Source organism: Nannospalax galili, unplaced genomic scaffold (genome assembly GCF_000622305.1).
Source record: "Nannospalax galili isolate Female #2095 unplaced genomic scaffold, S.galili_v1.0 scaffold383, whole genome shotgun sequence".
Lineage (NCBI taxonomy): Eukaryota > Metazoa > Chordata > Mammalia > Rodentia > Spalacidae > Nannospalax > Nannospalax galili.
In genome coordinates, this window is record NW_008351346.1 from 2,873,524 (window position 1) to 2,892,943 (window position 19,420).

Sequence of the window (19,420 nt, forward strand, 5' to 3'; positions counted from 1 at the left end):
CTAAATGTCTTGAGTTTTATACTAAAGATGCTATGAAGAAAATACGAATGTAAAATACAGTCAGATGTGATCAGGTTTGTGGAAAATATACAATTATTTTAAATGCCTACCCAGTTCTGTGTAATAGTAAAGAGTGTATGTCAGAAGGGAAAAACAAAGGAAAAACATTTTTCCCTTATGTCTTCTAGGGGCAGGAACTTAGAGATAGTCTACCATAGGTTTTGTGTTCCTTTGTTTTTGCAAAGATAAGAATCTGTGATCAAGGAAAGGAAGTTGCTGGTTGCTAACTGGGTATTTTGGGAAGACGTTGGTCACTGGCAACAAACACATTCTGTTATATTGTATTGCTTAGTCATTTGTCAAAAATAACTCCTTAGTCCCATCTCTGTCACTTCTTCCAGCACCTGGTAACCAGGCTTCACTTCAAATTAATCACCATATCCTATTAATTCCCATCATATGATGTTTACTGTACCAACAAAGCTTTGTGTAAATTCAATCAGTACAAATGTTCCTCTCCAACATTCCTATATTTAAGATTTATTTAATTTTTCTATAAAAATATTTTCTTTATTATTTTTATTTTATGTGTATGAGTGTATTGCCTGCATGTAAGTGAGTTAACTCACGTTGTGCAATGCCTCAGAGGTGAGAAGAGGGTTTCGGATTCCCCTGGAACTGGAGTTAAGGACGGTTCATAGCCGCCATGTGGGTGCTGGGAATCGAATCCAGGTTCTCTGCAAAAGCAGTCAGTGCTCTTAACTGCTGAGCCATCTCTCCAGCCCCTTATTTAATTTTTCTAAATTACATGTATATATGGGAGAAGGAGGGTAATGTGCATGTGAGAGAGGTCCTAGAGGTTCAGAAGAGATCAGATCTCCTGGAGCTTGAGTCACAGGAGGTTTTGAGCCACTCTACACAGCTGCTAGGAACTAAACTCAGGTCCTCTGCCCTTAAGCAGTATGTGCTTTTAACCACTGAGACATCTCTCCAGTCTGACCAGTTCTTAAAAGATTTATTTTTTGTTTTGTTTTTATTTGTTTTTGTTTTCTTTCTTGAGAAAGGTAACACCAGCTCTGGCTGGTCTGGAACTGTCTATATAGACCAGGCTGGCTTTGATCTCAGAAATCTGCCTGTGTTTATCTCCGAGGTGCTAAGATTAAAGTTGTATACCACGTCTGTCAAGATTTCACCCGTGTGTATGTGTCTCTGTGTGTGTGTGTATGTAAGTGCACCTGTGTTGTGTAATGCCCGTGGAACCCTAGGCCTGTATCCAGACTGTTTTCAAATAAAAGAAACAGGAAACATGACAAAGTCCAAATTCCAAACGTTGGAATTAGCAGACTACATAGTTATAGAAGCTAAACAACTATGCCTAGAGACTTGTAAAAACAAACAAGAAAACCAGGGGTGGGTAAGACAGCTATGGAGGTACTTCCTGCTAAGCCTGACTGCCCCCAGAATGTTTTTTTAAAGAAAAAAAATTGAATAGATCCTCCCGCAATATCCTTTTGAACAATATCCAAAAGACTAAAGTTTAAGTAACTAGAGTTTCAGAAGAAAGAATGAGAGAAAATATTTGAGGCAACTGGTTGACCAATTTAATAAAAATCATAAATCTTATCAAGGTACGCCTGTCTTGAAAATGCCCTAGGTACATGATAGGGAAATTTCTAAGACAATCTTAAAGAGAAATCTGAAAGCTCATAGAAGAGTGACACGTTATTTACAGGAATAAAAAGATAAGAGCTGGGCCTGTGGTTCCCACCTGTAATTGCAGCACTCAAGAGTCTGAGGCAGGACTGTCATGAGTTTGAGGCCAGTGGGTGCTATATAGTGAATTTCAGGCAGCCTAGTTTACAGAGTGAGACCCTGTCCTAAAAAAGCAGAGAGAGAGAGAGAGAGAGAGAGAGAGAGAGAGAGAGAGATCTGAATAAAATTTAGACACAATGGAAGTGAGAAGACAGTAGAAAGGCATTTCAAATGCTGAAAGGATGAAAACAAAAACCAGTCAAAATCAGTCTACCCAGAGTTCTATATCCAGCAAAAATATCCTTCAATAATGAAGAGAAGGCAGGCATGGTAGTTCATGTGATCCCAACATTCAAGGAGGCAAAGGCAAAAAAATCAGGAGGTCAAAGATATCCTTGGCTGCAGAGCAAGTTCAGACCCAGTTTAAACGAATTAACACTTAAGACCCTGTCTCAAAACAAGAATAATGAAAAAAAAAAAAGGGGGGATAAATTAAAGATATTTTCAGATAAATGAAGATTAAGAGAATTCATCCCCGAAAAACTTGCACTATAAGAAGCAAAAGGATGGGGGATGCGACATATAGAAAAAACATTAACATAATAAAGGCTACATACAACAAGCCCATAGCAACATCAGGGAAAAACTGAAAGCATGTCCTCAAAGATCAGGAACAAGAGAACGTTGTCCGTTCTTATACTCTTTCTTTATTTTTATTTTTTTAAACTTTTTAGTTTATTAATTTTATTTAATGTGTATGCATGTATTGCCTGGATGTAGGTAAGTGCACCTGTGTCATGCAATGCCAGTGGAGGTCAGAAGAGGCTGTCGGATCCCCTGGGACTTGAGTTATGGAGAGTTGTGAGCCACTATGTGGGTGCTGGGATTTGAACCTGGGTCTTCTGCAAGAAAAACCAGTGTTCTTAACCACTGAGCCATCTCTCTAGCCCCCATTCTTACACTCTGATTCAAAACTGTGCTTGAAATTTTAGTCAGTGCAATCAGGGAGAAAATAAATAGGAGGGATACAAATGTAAAGGAAAAAATTAAAGTATATCTGTTTACAGATACTATGATCCTACGCCCAGAATACCCTAAACACTCCAGCAAAAAAACTTAGAAATGATAAACAAGGGTGCTCCAGTGGCGAAATTGGTTAGCACTCTATATTTACAAAGAAATGATAAACAAATTCAACAAAATATGCAAAATCAACATACAAAAATCAATAGCTTTGTGCTGGATAGCTTTAGTGTCAATTTGATACACCTGGGTTGAGGGAGCCTCAATTGGGGCTCACGATAGCGTCAAAAACAACCAACCAACCAACCAAATCTTGAATGGAGAGGAGGAAGAAGAGAAAGAGGAGGGAGGAGGAAGAGAAGAAAGATGCTCACAACCCACGTAGTAGTAAATCTTGTTTACAGTAGCCTCAGAAACATCCAACCAACCAGAAAACGGGAGAAAGAAGGTGCCCCCTCAACCTAGGATAAACTTTAAAAAAAATCAGTGATGTGCTACAGGAGAAAAATTAAAGCAATTCTCAGTACTGTGTCATCTCCTGTTACAGCACATCAACAATGGACTCATGGTCCCTACATCCCTCACACATCCTTATGCCTCTGAGCTTTCACTCATACTGCTCCCTATGTCAAGGACACTGGTAAGACTGTTTATCCTTCAAGGCAGAATGCAAAAGGTCCTCTTGTATAAAACTTTAGTGTCGTACAATTAACCCCTGTGGCCACTGTGTTCCAGACCATGTTTTTAATTCTGTTGCACTGTGCACACATGGAGGTGGGGGACAGGCATCAACTGCTCTCACTGTTCCTTTGGATTGTTTCCCACCTGGAATGTGAATCTGTAGTCCATGGCTTTTCACTTATGTGTTTCCAGCTTCAAAGAATTCCTAGCACAGTATAAGGCCTAGAAGCCATCTTTAGCATGATAGAAAATCCATCTTCAGGGCCTGGACTTTATCTCAACTGTGAATAACCTAAAATTACTAAATTATTGGTGCCCTGAACTGCCAAAAGGCACTAGTATATGATGGAGAAACAACACTGGAAGGCTAAATTCACTGCACTTTCATAGCTCTAGGTCAATGCAATGAGAAGGAACTCAAGTGCTCTAAGAATGGGTGTGAAGCCACACGTGGCTTTATAGTATTTCTTACCTCTAAGGATCAATAATCTAGATTTGCACACATTTAACAGAGCTTTAAAGATAATACACTAAAATTCTAAAATGAGCAACTAGAAGATAGTAGCAACAGATAAACATTCCCAGCATTACAGAACTAAGGCTACTTTGGGATATGAGAGAAAGGAAGGATATACACATTAAATAGAGGATGCAGTTACTCACCTGTCGAATTGACATAGTACAGAGAATATACAGGAAAATGAAGGAACAATCTGTGGTGTCATCTCCCAGCAGGTTTCGATGAGACAGTCCTTGGATGTAAGAAAGGGGAGTGAAAGGGAGCTTTGCCACCACTCTACCGTCAAATCTAAAAAGAAGAAAACAATTTATTTTTGAGAAAACTGACAAGCTTCTTATTTTCAAAAAAGAATCTGGGGTAGAAATAGAATGTTGAGTCTCTTCATCTCTGGAAAGCAAAGGTTGACATGCAAGGAGACAGAACCTTGAAGTGCAGTGATGGTAAGGGCCTAGAGCAATCGGTATTTTCTGAATGAGTGGCTCTCTGTTCTTTTGGTATGAAGACCCCTTTATATACTCTTAAATTATGGGGGCCCTAAAAGGCTTTTTTGGTATAGATTATAGCCATTAATATGTGCTGTATTAGAAATTATTCCGAAGCTGGGCATGGTGGCACACACCTTTAGTCCCAGCACTTGGGTGGCAAAGGCAGGCAGATTTTTGTGAGTTTGAGGCCAGCCTGGTCTACATAGTAAGTTCTAGGCCAGCTGGGGCTACAGAGAGACCCTGTCTCTTTTTTTGCCAATCCTTGAGAAATGTTTTTTTAAAAGAATCCTCTTGGGGCTGGAGAGTTGGCTCAGTGGTTAAGAGCACTGCCCGCTCTTGCAAAGGACCCGGGTTTGGCTCCCAGCACCCACATGGTGGCTAACAACCATGGTGGAAGAAGAGAACCAACTTCCACAAGTTGTCCTCAGAACCCCCCAACATGTGCTGTGGGTTACCTACACACACACACACACACACACAACATAACACAAGACACACAAACAAAATAGATAAAACATAAAAAAAAAAACTAAGAGTACCTTTGAAGAAAATATATTCTAAAACAAAAGGTATTAAAAGGGGAATTCTTTCATGGGAATATTAAAAAGCATAACATAATACTGCAAAGTTAATTTACAAAGTTAACATCACTTCTCTCCTTCCACTTTTATATAGGTCACCAGGTTTGCACAGCAAGTCCCTTTACCCAGTAAGCCATTGCCAGCTCCCCTAACAATATTTTAAATGTTTAATTGACATATTGTTATGTATTGTTACATACTATGGTATACAGGGAGTATGACATTTCAGTACATGTATAAAATGTGTAATGATCAAAATAACAGCTTATCTATCACCTCAAATATTTATCACTTCTTTGTGGTAGGAACACTCAAGATCTTTGCTCCCTGCTATGTTGAAAGTTAAAATAAATTATTATTAAGTGTAATCACCTTACTATAGAACAGTTGGCTACTTAAGTTTGATCCCTAGAACCTACATGGTAGAAGGGGAAAATCAACTCACACAAGTTTTCCTTTGACCTACACATGCAAATAATGACACACATCCTCACCTCCATACACAAAATAAATGTAGGGGGGGAAAAGAATTACAGAATAGAAATCATGGTACTTCTAGATACCATAGGTAAGTTATTTAATCCTCCAAAGGCTTCCAGTTCTAAAGTTCTATATAATTCCAAGAATGATTAATTAAGTAAAAAGTTTACATTAAGCCAGGTGTGGTGGCGAACACCTTTAATCCCAGGACTCAGGAGGCAGAGGCAGGCGGATCTCTGTGAGTTTGAAGCAGCCTGGTCTACATAGAGTTCCAGGACAGCTGGGGGTACAGAGAGACCCTGTCTCAAAAAAAAAATATATATATATATTAAACCATTTTGGACACTCTAAATTTGTCACCTAGATAAAAATAATCACTTTCTTCTCTCTCCCTTACTATGCCTCAGAGGTATTTCTATAATAATACCCATCAATGTATCATTGTTTTATGTCTTAGCTGCCTGTAAAATTTTGGTATTGGTGAAGGCAGGGGTCACAACATGTTATATTTCAACAGTACGGTGCCTCGCACAGCGCATGCACTGAACAAGTAGGAAGGACACTTTGGAAGGAGGACAGATAGACAAAAAGGAAATGTGGGAAAAGAAACAGAAAGATAAGGAAACAAGAAAGTAGGGCAATTCTACTGCATGTGGACTAGTTCAGGTGAGCTTTGAAGGGTAATAAAGAGTTGTCGTCTTTGGATGTTTTTCTAACTCTGTCAAAAGCAGTTTTACAATTACTTTAGTCTGCTATATGCTCATGTAGACAACAGTAACTGACCTCATCACTGAACAAGATTATAGTTAAGACTATTTTAAGAGTAAATATGTCTTTAAATGAATACTTTCAGTTTGAAGAAGCATATTAGTAAGCAATTTAAAAACAGAGGGAACATACTGAGTCCTTTTAAAAAGACTACATAATGCCTAAGTTTTTATTTTACAAATATGTTCACTATTAAGTAGTTTTAAAAGTTATTATGTAATTCTGTCAAAATGGAATTCTTTTTATCTCTATAAGTATTTTGAGGTTATATAAGAAAATGAGCTGAGGAGATGGCTCAGCAGGTAAAGGCACTTGCCACCAAGCCTGATGACATGAGCTTAATCCTCTGGACCTCCATGGTGGAAGGAGAGAACCTACTCCTGTAAGTTGTTCTCTGGCCTCTATAAGTGCCCTGTCGTTACACAACATGTCTACACACACACACCTACACACACACACATGCATGCACACACATGTGCACCCATGTAAATAAATAAATGTAATAAAAAAAAATATCCTTAGGAAATACGCACTGAAGTAGGTATGGGTTTAGGAGCATGAAGCCTACTGGATAATCTCAAAGAAAAATACATAATGGGAAGGATATGCTCAAAGTATATTATATATTTTTTTGAAAATGTCCTTATGAAGCCCAGTACTATGTTCAGTGAATATAAGCCAATAAAAAAGAGTGGGAAGACGAATATGGGGGGAATGGGCTCAGCATACAGTATGTACTTATATCACAGTACCATGTACAATAAATATATATAAGGAATTTAAAAATTTTTATTTATTTTTATTTTATGTGTATGAGTGTACTGCCGGCATACAGTAAGTGCAACCATACTGACCTGTGGAGGTCAGAAAAAGATGTTGGACCCTCTGGAACTGGAGTTACAGATGGTTGTTAGCCACCATGTGGGTGCTAGAACCCAAACCCAGGTCCTCTGCAAGAGAAGCCAGTACTCTTAACCACTGAGCCATCTCTCCAGTCTCATATATGGGGAATTTTTAAAAAGGAAAATATGAGGACATATGATATGAAAAAACAATCACAAGTAAAATAACTATTAATTTGGATAACAGACATATTCTTCTAACATTTACTTTTTTATTTTATTCCTTTCTTTTTGACTTCTAAGAGAAAGTCTGGCTATATAATATATGCCGGCCTCAAACTCAGAATCTTCCTGCTTTAAATTACTGGGCTATCAATTTGAAAATTCAACAAATTAAATATCACCAAAAAGCTTATGTTCACATGCATACAAGCACAGAAAAACATTTATTAGGCAAAAGTATATATAAAAAAAAATTACTCACATAGAATTAAACATTCCCATTAGAGCAGTAAAACAAAAGCCAATCGCAAACATGGATTTCATTCGTACCTATAAGGAAAGCAACAAATGGTCATTTCACACTAAAACAAAACAAAACAAAAACAATAAGAAACACTAAAAAAATTTGGTTTCATGTCATTTGCTTAAGAAGTTCTCCATAGCCAAAAGCTGTTCCTCTGCTAACTCACCTTCCATCACCAATTCCTCTTCTCTTCGCTACCTTGTGATAAACTAGGGTAGCTCTGTGGCCCAATTCTGGCCAATGAGTAATAAGTGATGTGTTGACTAGGATACTTACATTATTGTTGTTAACTTATGGAGTCTAGCTATGTTTCTTAGGCTGGCTTTTAATTCCTGGTCTCAGCTGATTCTCCGCCTCTATGCCTGCTGAGCAGCTGGGATTGTGGGAATACACTACCAAATACCTGACTCTGAAAAGGACTTTTTAAAAGGACAAACTCGCATCTCTTAGACTTTTTGCCTGTTTTTAATGTGTGTTTCTGAAATGAGAATATAATGCCTGAAGGAAAAACAGAGACCAAACAGCCAAGTGAACTTAGCTAAGGGCACTACTGAGCAGCTATACCAGCTTAGGGCTGCCAATCTCTCCACTTCCTGAGCAACAAAAGGAGCCATTACAGTTCAGGCCCTCCTAATTTGGAATTCTGTAATTTGCAATTGTTTTTAAACTGCATATCCCATAGATGCATAAATGGATAAAGGATTATAAAGATATACAATTTCCAGAGTTATCTTGGGATTGTTGTTATTTTGTCATTTTTACCTTTTATAGTTTCCAAATTTGCTATGGTGAACATAGAATTGTGCTAAAGGTAAGAAAACTTTCATTTTAAAATTTTATTCTACCTTTTAACATTATTATTTTGGCTTTTTGACAGGGTCTCCCTTGTAGCCCCAGTTAGCCTGAAACTCACTAGGTAGACCACACTAGCCTTGAACTCAGAGATTCACCTGCCTTTGCCTCCCAAGAGCTGGAATTAAAGGCATGTGCCACCAAGGCTGGCTTAGTAAGACATGTCTGAAGGAGACAAATTATACCTTCTAGTGATCTTTAAAAACATGCTATTAAAATTAAGATTAAACAGGGTAGTATATTTCATTTCTATCTGCCCAAGAATACCTATGATTATTATTTAAGGCCCTGAAAGGTAATACATTTTGAAAAGGTAAGTGCAACATGTTTGATAAAAATAAGACTTTTGCTGGACTGGAGAGATGGTTCAGCGGTTAAGAACACTGACTGTTCTTGTAGAAGACCCGGGTTTGAATCCCAGCACCCACATGGCAGCTAACAACTGCCTGTAACTCCAGTCCCAGGGGATCCAACAGCCTCTTCTGTCCTCTGCGGGCACTGCATGACACTGATGCACTTACCTGCATGCAGACATAACACTGATTCGCATAAAAAATAAAAATAATAAATAAAATATTTTAAAAAAATAAGACTTTTGCTTAAAATCAACAAAGCCAAAAACATGTGGTCTACCATGAAGCTACATTTTGGACTCTTACCATTGACAGATCCCTATTGTTATTCTTTAGCTTCTCTTCTTGTCTCTCTGGAAAAGAAAAAACTGGTCAGTACAGTGTTGAGCACAGAACAGGTATTAGACACATTTTCACTGACTAGAGATTACAAAAGCATTTTGTCTCAACATCACTTAATTAACTGAAGTAGACACAGGGGTTACTGTACACTCTTTACCAACACATTGATATATAATAAAGCATCAGAATATTTCAATTTAAGGCTGGGCAGTGGTGGCACATGCCTTTAATCCCAGTACTTGGGAGGCAGAGGCAGGCAGATTTCTGTGAGTTCAAGGCCAGCCTGATCTACATAGTAATAAGTTCCAGGCCAGCTGGGGTTACAGGGAGACCCTGTCTCAAAAAAAAAACAAAAAACAAACAAACAAAAAAAAGCACATAATCTTAAAATGAAAAAATTAAAAGTGTTTCAATTCTTTTTTTATTTTAATTTTGTCTGTATATTACGTGCATGTATGTAAGTGCACCTGTGTTGTACAGTGCCCATGGAGGTCTGAAGAGGGTGTTGAATTCCCCTGGAACTGGAGTTATGGACAGTTGTTAGCTGCCATATGGGTGCTAGAAATTGAAACTGAGTCCTCTGCAAGAGCAGCCAGTGTTCTTAACTGCTAAGCCATCTCTCCAGGCCCCGTGTTTAATTCTTTATATATTCATTTACACTGACAGGAATTGCCAATCCATACACACCTTTAATTCCAGCACTTGGGAGGCAGAGGTAGATGGATCTCTGTGAGACTGAAGTCAGCCTGGTCTACATAGTGAATTCTAGGCTGGCTGGGGCTACAAGGAGACTCTGTCTCAAAAAAAACAAAACAAAAAATAAAAATAAAAGAACCTATCTTTGCCAGGCATGGTGGCACACGCCTTTAATCCTAGCACTTGGGAAGCAGAGGCAGGAGGATCTTTGTGAGTTCAAGGCCAGCCTGGGATACATAGTGAGTTCCAAGACAGCTGGGGCTACAGGGAGACTCTGTCTCAAAAAGACCAAAAAAAAAAAAAAAAAAGAACCTATCTTTTACATTTTCTCGTCTTTTTTCGATTTATCTAAAAGAACATGTAGTCTAAAAGAAGCTATTTGATAAAAATGAATTTAAAATTCATTGCTTCATATTATAAATGACGAGCTTAAGGTATTAAAGAAGTCTCAAATGTACTTTAATGCCTTTATTACTGTGTTCCAACAAAAAGCACTAATTGTCAACAGCTTTCCATTTTCCTCATTGCTAATTCAAGTTGTTATGTCTGAGGTTACCCAAAAATGTAACTACTTGCTCCAGTGGCCCATCCCCAATATAACAGAACAAAGATTACATGAGAAAAGGAAAAGTGGGCAAAAAAGCAGAGCAGAAGAGAAGGCACAGTAAACTAAACACATATACAAGGGAGAAATACCTGCTTGGAATGAGCAAAATCTATTTAGAGGAAAAGTTAAAATGCCCCAAGAAGCAGAAAACAAAATTTTAAGAGAACTACCAAATAGGAAGTTATAAAAACAAAGAACTTAACATTAAACAAAACAGGTAATTTAAGAGTTCAGAAATTCACATACTGCTCATTTAGAAAACAAACCTGACATAATGGAAATGTTAGCCACAGGGAAAAAGCTTCAGGTATTCCCCAGCTTATGAACAGCAATCTCATAAGTATCTCCCACATAGCCACAATCAGCTCCATATGCTCCCTCTTCCCACACTAAACCGAAACCCTGGACATTAGAACTCCAGGTTCTCTGGTCTTCAGACTCCAGGGCTTGCCCCCATGGCCTACTGAGTTCCTTGACTTTTGGCTTGAGACCAGGAGTTATGCCATCAGCTTCACTAGTTCTCAGGCCTTTGGGCTTGAGTCCAGCCACTAGCTTTCCTAGTTTTCCAGTTGGTACATGACCTACTATGGGGTCTATCAAGATCCAGTCATAAACCTTCCTTTCTTGCTGCCACTTGCCTAAGAGGCAGCCAATCCCTAAGTTGTCCTATAACTTATGCAAAAAGTGCTCAGCTGAGCAAACAAGCTCCTTTTGTCAAACATTTGAATTAGAAAATCTTGGGAGAAAATTCCATGACAGTATAAAAAATACTGGTTCTAAAACTTTCACAGGGCTGGAGAGATGGCTCAAAGGTTAAGAGCACTGACTGCTGAGCCGGGTGTGGTGACACACGCCTGTAGACCCAGCACTTGGGAGGCAGAGGCAGGCAGATATCTGTGAGTTCAAGGCCAATCTGGTCTGCATAGTCACCCTGTTTCAAAAAGACCAGAAGAAGAAAAAAAAAAAAAGTACTGGCTGCTATTGCAGAGGACCAGGTTGGGATCCAAGGGATTTGATACCTCTTCTGGCTCCCACGGACATTGCATGCAAGGTAACACACAGAAAATAAAAATAAATAAAACATGTAAAAAAAACTATTAAAACTTTCACATGCCCTAAAAAATTATCTATGCAGTGAGTTTTAAAACAAAACAAAACAAAACAGAGTCCTGGGTCTCATATTCAGAGACAGATTCAATAAAGTCTGATGTAAGCGGGGCGTGGTGGCACCCGCCTTTACTCCCAGCACTTGGGAGGCAGAGGCAGACGGATCTCTGAGAGTTCAAGACCAGCCTGGTCTACAGCACAAAAAGACCAAAAAAAAAAAAAAGTCTGATCTAAGACTTGGATCTCTTCACTCGTGAATGTCACAGGCAATGTTGACGTTAAGGTCTACAGATCACATTAAGAAAATACTGACGGGGCTGGAGAGATGGCTCAGTGGTTAAGAACACTGGTTGTTCTTGCAGAAGGCCTGGGTTCGAATCCCAGCACCTACATAGCAGCTAACAACTGTCTGCAACTACAGTCCCAGGGGATCCGACAGCCTCCTCTGACCTCCGTGGGCACTGCATGACATGGGTGCACTTACCGACATGCAGGCAATACACACATACACATAAAATAAAAATAATAAATAAAATTTAAAAAAAATAAAGAAAATATTGACACAGAATGAACCCCAGGACTCAAACCAGTTAGGTGAAGATGTAAGTTAAATGCTAGAGAAACACTTTGAGAAAGTGAAGAAGTTGAAAAAGAGGAGGAAGAAACATTTCTTAATAGCAGAGCCTTAACATGAAGGCCCATGCCTGCTGTTTGCCTAACTTGCTCTACCAGATCCTGCCGGAATAAGCTACTCCAGCTGGACCTGAGTTTCTGATCACAGGTATCCTTAAAAGAAATCTCTTATGGCTTGAAGTAACTTCAGTGCAGCAAAACAAAACAAAACAAAACAAAAATTTAATGAAATTTACAAATCAGAAGTAATTTCTCATCTATGAAAGGAAATATAAAACAGTCAAAACATCTGTTCTGAAATTAGAAATGGGGAACAATAGACCTTTAGTTAAAATGCCAAAAACATCTGTTTCGATTTACCAGCTCTATCAGGGATCATCACCAAAGTGTTTCACCCAGGGAAATGATCCTAGAAATGCTGATTGCTCCTGGCCATGTCATTCTTACTGAGAACTACTTTCTTTCACTGTAGCACTTTTATGGCTTTCTTAAACCCAAATATTATATATGTTAGGTTTTTGTAAATAAGATCAAGTAGGGAATCTGAGCAGAGGAAATATATAGGTCAAATAATAGCAAAACTCAGACAGGATCAATACATGTAAATATTTAATTGTTCCTCTAATATTGCTGGAAATAAATAAATCTGACTTTATGCTTCTAAACAGCTGATTCAAACAAAAAGTAAATCTGTCAGTTACTAATAATTTATAGAAATTTTCTTGTTCAGAGGACACTGATTAACTGGATTTAAGATATTACAAAGTTCACATACTGTCTTTACCCTTCACAAGCATAAGGCACTAGTTTCAAGAAAATATTCAAATCCTATTAAGACTCAAATATGAGGTGGAATTATTAGATACAGTATATATACATCAGAAAACCTATGTATTTTAAAGAAACAGAAGTCTATGTTGTACATTAGAGAGAGTTGTTTCTGTCACTGTTTTACTGTATAAGTAAAAGTGGTAGAAGATCATGCATTCTAGAGTCATTTCTTTTAGAATTAAAGTATTTTTTTGTGTGGGGGGGGGGCGGTTGGGACAGGGTCTCCCTGTAGCCACAGCTGGCCTGGCACTCAATATGTAGAGTAGGCTGGCCTTGATCTCAAAGAACTGCCTGCCTCCCAAGTATTGGGATTAAAGGTATGCCCCACCATGCCTGGCTAAAGTATATTTCTTAAAATTAAAAAAAAAAAAAAAAAGTAAAAAGAAACCAGTTTAAGCATACTATAAAATAAAACCAAACCAATTATTTAAAAGAAGTGTTTTTCTGATACTGAAAACAAACAAATAGTTTCTACAATATCCCCAGAAAAGACAATACTATGGCCAGGCATCTTGGCAAGCCTAGAGTCAAAGCACTCAGAAGCCTACAGTTATAGGAAGATTAAGAATCACAGCCAGTCGGGGTCATACATCAAGTTCCAAGAAAGCCTGGGATAGCTAGAGACCTTGCCTCAAAACAAAACAAATCAGGGACAGGTGACATGGCTCAGCAGGCAAAGGCGCGCATTACCACATTCAGTTCCCTCCCTTCAACATCTGTGACACAGTGCCATTCCAGCTTTAGGGCAAGACTTCATCACAGCCCCATCTTCTACCCCTTTAGTTTGTGTTTCCTCTATACTCAGTTCTCTTTGTCCCATGTCATATCCCAGCATAATCTCATTTACCTTGTGGACTTAATTACAGCACATACAATACAGTGAAGTTTTACAATAAAGCGATTGTTTTATTGATTACAAAAAAAAAAAAAAAAAAAAAAAAAACACCACCAGGCATGATGGCACACACCTTTAATGCCAGCTCCTGGGAGGCAGAGGCAGGCAGATCTCTTGAGTTTGAGGCCAAATTGTTCTACATAGTGAGCTCCAGGATAGTTAGAGCCACACAGTGAGACCTTGTTTCAAAAAACAAAAAGTAACAAAAAAAGACAACTTAATAAGATTCTGGGCTGGAGAGATGACTCAGTGGTTAAGAGCACGGACTACTCTTCCAGGAGCCCTGGGTTGGGTTCTCAGTACCCACATGGCAGCTAGCAACCATCCTTAATTCCAGTTCCAAGGAATTCGATCCCTCTTCTGGCTGCCACAGGCACTAGGCACACACATGATGAACTACATATATGCAGACAAAACACTCCTACACATAAAATAAAAATAAATAAATAAAAATTTAAAAGTCAACACTAAATGAATTTTAAAAAATTCATCAAGCCAGGTATTGGCCAGGCATCATGATGGTACAATTTTAATTCCAGGACTCTAAGGAAGAAGGATCATGAATTCCAAGTCAGCCTGGGCTACAGAGCATGTTCCTTAAACAGCAGCAAAAACCAGGTTGTCAGAAACAGAATTCTCTCCTGGGCTGTAACAGCAGTAATCTATACCTAGAGATATAGTCTCTAAACCAAATATAAAATTTCATAATTTTTCCAGATTTCAGAATCTGAACGCATTATCAAGCCTAAACATAAATCATATATTATCATTTATGAATTGTCTTTTGGGAGCATAATTACTTAAATTCTAAGTAAGGCTGAAAAACAAAAAACATAGTTATTTCTTATAATAGGTAACAATGAGACAGCAGAAAATTTACTCCCCTTTTGGTAGAGAGAGGGTTAATGTACCTCTCAATTCTCACCAATGAGGCTTCCATGTATATTAGAGTGCAATGCACACAGAAGGTCATAACTGGCCAAGTTTTGGAGAATAAGAGACTGCAGAGTATATGATGGGACTCCTATATGGAACCTCACCCACCTATAGCTCAGGGACCATTGCAGAAGAGGAGGTGGAAAGACTGTAAGAGCCAGGGATGGTTCATGAACACAGAGAGGTGGAGGCCTCCAGGCCATTGGAGTCTTGCTCATGTGAGCCTATAGCAGCAGTAGTGTTGAGCATGGGACCCATTTCAGCTCAATTAAACAAGTACCCAAAGGGGAAGTGAGAAATAGGTGGTGGGCCTGCACTAGATTGAGATCTATTTGAGACTAATTGCTGCTGGGTGAGGGAGAGTATGATTTACATACGACCACTGGACTGACTGACTAGACTTCAGTGGACACATTTACACTGAAGGACATTTGGGTACAAACACCTGAATGAATAGGACTCAGCATGTATGGCAGAGTGGGTAGGGTTCGGTGGGTGGATAGGGGGAGGCATGGATGGGGGAGAGGGTCTAGATTTGAGAGGGAACTGTATGAAGTTTAAAAAGCTCAATTAAGCTGGGCATGGTGGCACACGCCTTTAATCCCAGCACTTGGGAGGCAGAGGCCGGCGGATCTTTGTGAGTTTGAGGCCAGCCTGGTCTATATAGTGAGTTCCGGGACAGCTGGGGCTACAAGGAGACCCTGTCTCAAAAAGACAGAAAAAAAAAAAAAAACCCCAATTAAAAAAAAAAATATTTAGGGCTGGAGAGATGGCTCAGTAGTTAAGAACACTGATTGTTCTTGCAGAAGACCCAGGTTCAAATCCCAGCACCCACATGGCAGTTAACAACTGTCCATAGTTCCAGTTCCAAGGGATCTGAGAGCCTCTTCTGTCCTCTGAGGGCATTGCACAACATGGGTGCACTTACTTACATGCAGGCAATACACACATACATATAAAATAAAAATAATAAATAAAATATTTAAAAAATAATTATTTTTAAAAAATTTACTCCCTTTTCATAGATGTCCATCAATACTTAATTTTTAGTAAGGAAGCCATGAAAATAATATACACATTATCTTAATATGAACTGGAAATAATCATCTCAGATTAAAAAAAAAAAGAAAAAAACTTTTACATACTAAGAATCCTAAGCTAAATTCAAAAGGTACAACTGGCACATGTTTTTAATCCCAGCACTCTGGAGGCAGAGGCAGGTGATCTATGTGAGATCAAGGCCTACATAGTGAGTTCCAGCCAGCTGGGGCTACAGGGGAGACCTAGTTTCAAAAAAACAAAACAAACAAAAAAAGATGAGGTCTGGTGATATGGTCCAATTGGTAGAATGCTTAGAGTGCTGTTTTTTTTTATGTATGAGGCCCTAGGTTTAATCCTCAACAATGCATAAAATCAAGTGCTTTTTGTAAACACTTGGGGGATAGACAGAAGAATCAGAAGTCCAAGATCTTCCTCAGACTGGCTACATATCCAGTAGGAAGTCAGCCAGGACTACATTTAAAAAAAAAAAAAAAAAAGGCTGAGAAAAGGCAGGTATAGTACATATGTCTATAATCCCAGACTTAGGAAGTTAAAGGGGTGTCTTGGATTCTAAGCCTGCTGGGACTACACAGCAAAACTCTGTCTCCAAAACACACAGAGTTGAGAATCAAGTGAGATAAAGTATACAAATCCCTTACATACCATAAAAGCATACAAACATGAGCTATCAACAACTTTAGACTTCTGTTTCCTAGAAAGTTCTATTTTAAAAACCCTAAATTTTAGATTACTATCTCACCTATTTTCTTTTTCTGTTGTCGACCAGCTGACTCTGTTATAGTTTCCTTCTTCTTTTCCACTGCAATTATAAGCATGCAAAAATCATATATTAAAAAAGGCTACTTTATCACAGATGAATTATAAGAAAGTTATGGATTTATGATAATGACTGCATTAACTGGTTTGCTCCCATAACTGCTGACAGTTAAAGGTAAATAAAACATTCTACAAACAAAACAGTAAGTATTGGCTGGAGTATATAGCTCAATGGTTAAGTGCTTGCCTAGCATGCTGAGGCCCTGCATTCATCTCGAGCACTACAGAAAATAGTCATTGAAAGCCTCATTAATTACAATGCATTGTACTGAGACAATACCTAGAAATGATTTTCATGCTGTCCACTAAGGATGATTATCTTGATCATCAAAGCACAATTTTCAGCCAAGTTTTTTTTCTTTTCAGTGCTGGAGATGAATCCAGGGGCTCACACATGCTACGTAAGCAAGCACTCTACCGCCTACCTAGCCCCAAACACAATGTTCAAATTCTGCTTTCTCGGGTGTAATTACAGTTAATTTTAGTCCCATTCTTGTCTTTATCACAGAAGGCTGGAATTCATTCATTCATTATTGCCTAAGGAACACACACTTTTTTATCTAGGCTGAAGAAAAAAAAAATACAATCCTTGCCTCCTAAAGAACCACCTAGAGCTTGGTATGATGGTAAATGCCTGTAATCCCAGCATTTGAGAGGCTGAGCCAAAAGATCTTGAGTTCTAGGCCAACCTGACAATAGTGAGTATCTGTTGCTTAAAAGAAAAGCTGGGCATGATGGTGCATGCCTTTAATCCCAGCTCAATTCCAGCACGTGGGAGGCAGAGGCAGGCAGATCTCTGAGTTTCAGACCACAGGTTATACAAAGTCCCAGGCCAGCCTGAGCTAGGAGACCCTGTCTCAAAAACACAAATAACCTATTTGGTGTGGTGGCACACACTTTTAATCCCAGCATTCAGGAGACAGAGACAGGTAGATCTCTGTGAGATCAAGGCTAGCCTGGTCTACAAAGTGACTCGTACGCCAGCTGTGGTTACAGGGAAACCCTATCTCAAAAACAAAAAAAACCCACAAATAACAGCTGGGTATGACTGGCACATACCTTTACACCCAGCACTTGGAAGGCAGAGACAGGTGGATCTCTGAGTTCAAAACCAGCTGAAGCTACACACTGAAACCCTATGTGGTAGTTTGAATGAGAAATATCTCCCACAGGCTCATGTATTTAACAGTTGGTCCCCAGTTGATGGCACTGTTTGAGGAGGTTATGGAACCTTTAGCAGGTGCAGCCCTGCTGGAAGAACTATGTTCCTAGGCTTTGAGGGTTTATAGCCTCACCCCACTTCCTGTTCTTTCTCTCTGCTTCCTGTGTGTGGATGGAAATGTGATTAGCCAGCTTCCTGCTCCTGCCACCATGCCTTTCCCACCATGGTAGACACTATCCCTCTGTAACAACGAGCCAAAATAAATACTTTCTTCCTTAAGGTGCTTTTGGTCATGGTATTTCATCACAGCAACAGAAAAGTAATATACCCTGCAGTTTGAAAAAAAAAAAACCAAAGCACAATCTGGGAAGAACAGAATAGTCAATGGCAATTATAGTAAAGTAGGAAAATGGACATATACCCAGAGTAGGAAAACCAGGAGCCAAAAGAAGCTAAGTCCTAATATTTAATGCATTTCAATTAATACAAAAGAATAACATAAACTTTTGAAAAGGAATAATGTAATATATTTATATTTTATACTGTCTTTAATATTACCTATGAAAAGACTAGAGATAGATATCCAAAATGACTCTTTTTTTTTTTTTAATTGTTATTTGCTTTGTTGTTTGAGACAGGGTTTCTCCTGTAGCCCCAGCTGTCCTGGAACTCACTATGTAGACTAGGCTGGCCTAGAACGCACAGAGATTCTCCTGTCTCTGCCTCCAAGTACTGGAATTAAAGGTGTGTGGAATTAAAGATGTTTGACATCTACTTCTGGTAGATGTCAAAAATTACTTTTACTTAGTTTTCTTTTCATTATTGGCACCCAATATTATCTTAGTATACTAGGAGCAAACAGAATTTTACATATATTATACAAACTAAACTAAAGAGAATTAATAAGTAGAATTCTTACCCTCAGTACATTAAGTTTGTTGTTCAAATTCTTTTTTTTCCCTCCAGTACAGGACCCTGCACACACCAGGCAAGTGTTCTACCACTGAGCTTCATCTCCAACCCTTTCTTTAACTCTTAAAAGCAAAACTGGCCCTACTGCTTTATCAAAGAGAATAAAACTCAATTTGACTACAATACTACAAATGAAATTTTAAAGTGCTGAATGGTTCAGCAGTTAAGAACACTTCCTGCTCTTCAGAGAACCCAGGTTGGTTCCCAAAACCTACATGGTGGCTGACAACAGTCTGTAGGTCCAGTTCTAGAGGGTCCAACGCCCTCTTCTGGCCTCTGTGAACACTTTACATACATGGTGCACTTACATACACGCAGGCAAAACATATACATAAAATAAAAGTAAGTATATGGGGGGAGGGAGGCTATCGGAGGGTGCTATCTGGGAAGCGGGTGTAAAAATAAATTTAAAAAATAATAATTCTTCAAAGCATAAAAATTTGCTCCTTAATAATTAGTAGATGTGAAAAACATTACCATTGAAATCTACCTGATGAC

General features: G+C 38.7%; 1 protein-coding gene across 1 annotated transcript in view; it reads right to left on the reverse strand.

The window, feature by feature from the left end:
- Tmco1 (transmembrane and coiled-coil domains 1) overlaps window positions 1-19,420 on the reverse strand; it is a 36,114-nt gene that overhangs the window by 5,664 nt on the left and 11,030 nt on the right. Inside the window, exons 3-6 of the mRNA XM_008848231.3 lie at window positions 16,712-16,771; window positions 9,170-9,216; window positions 7,617-7,684; window positions 4,120-4,264 (exon numbers count right to left, since the gene is read on the reverse strand). Of these exons, the coding sequence (XP_008846453.1) occupies window positions 4,120-4,264; window positions 7,617-7,684; window positions 9,170-9,216; window positions 16,712-16,771 (320 nt within the window). The remainder of the gene's footprint in view (window positions 1-4,119; window positions 4,265-7,616; window positions 7,685-9,169; window positions 9,217-16,711; window positions 16,772-19,420) is intronic.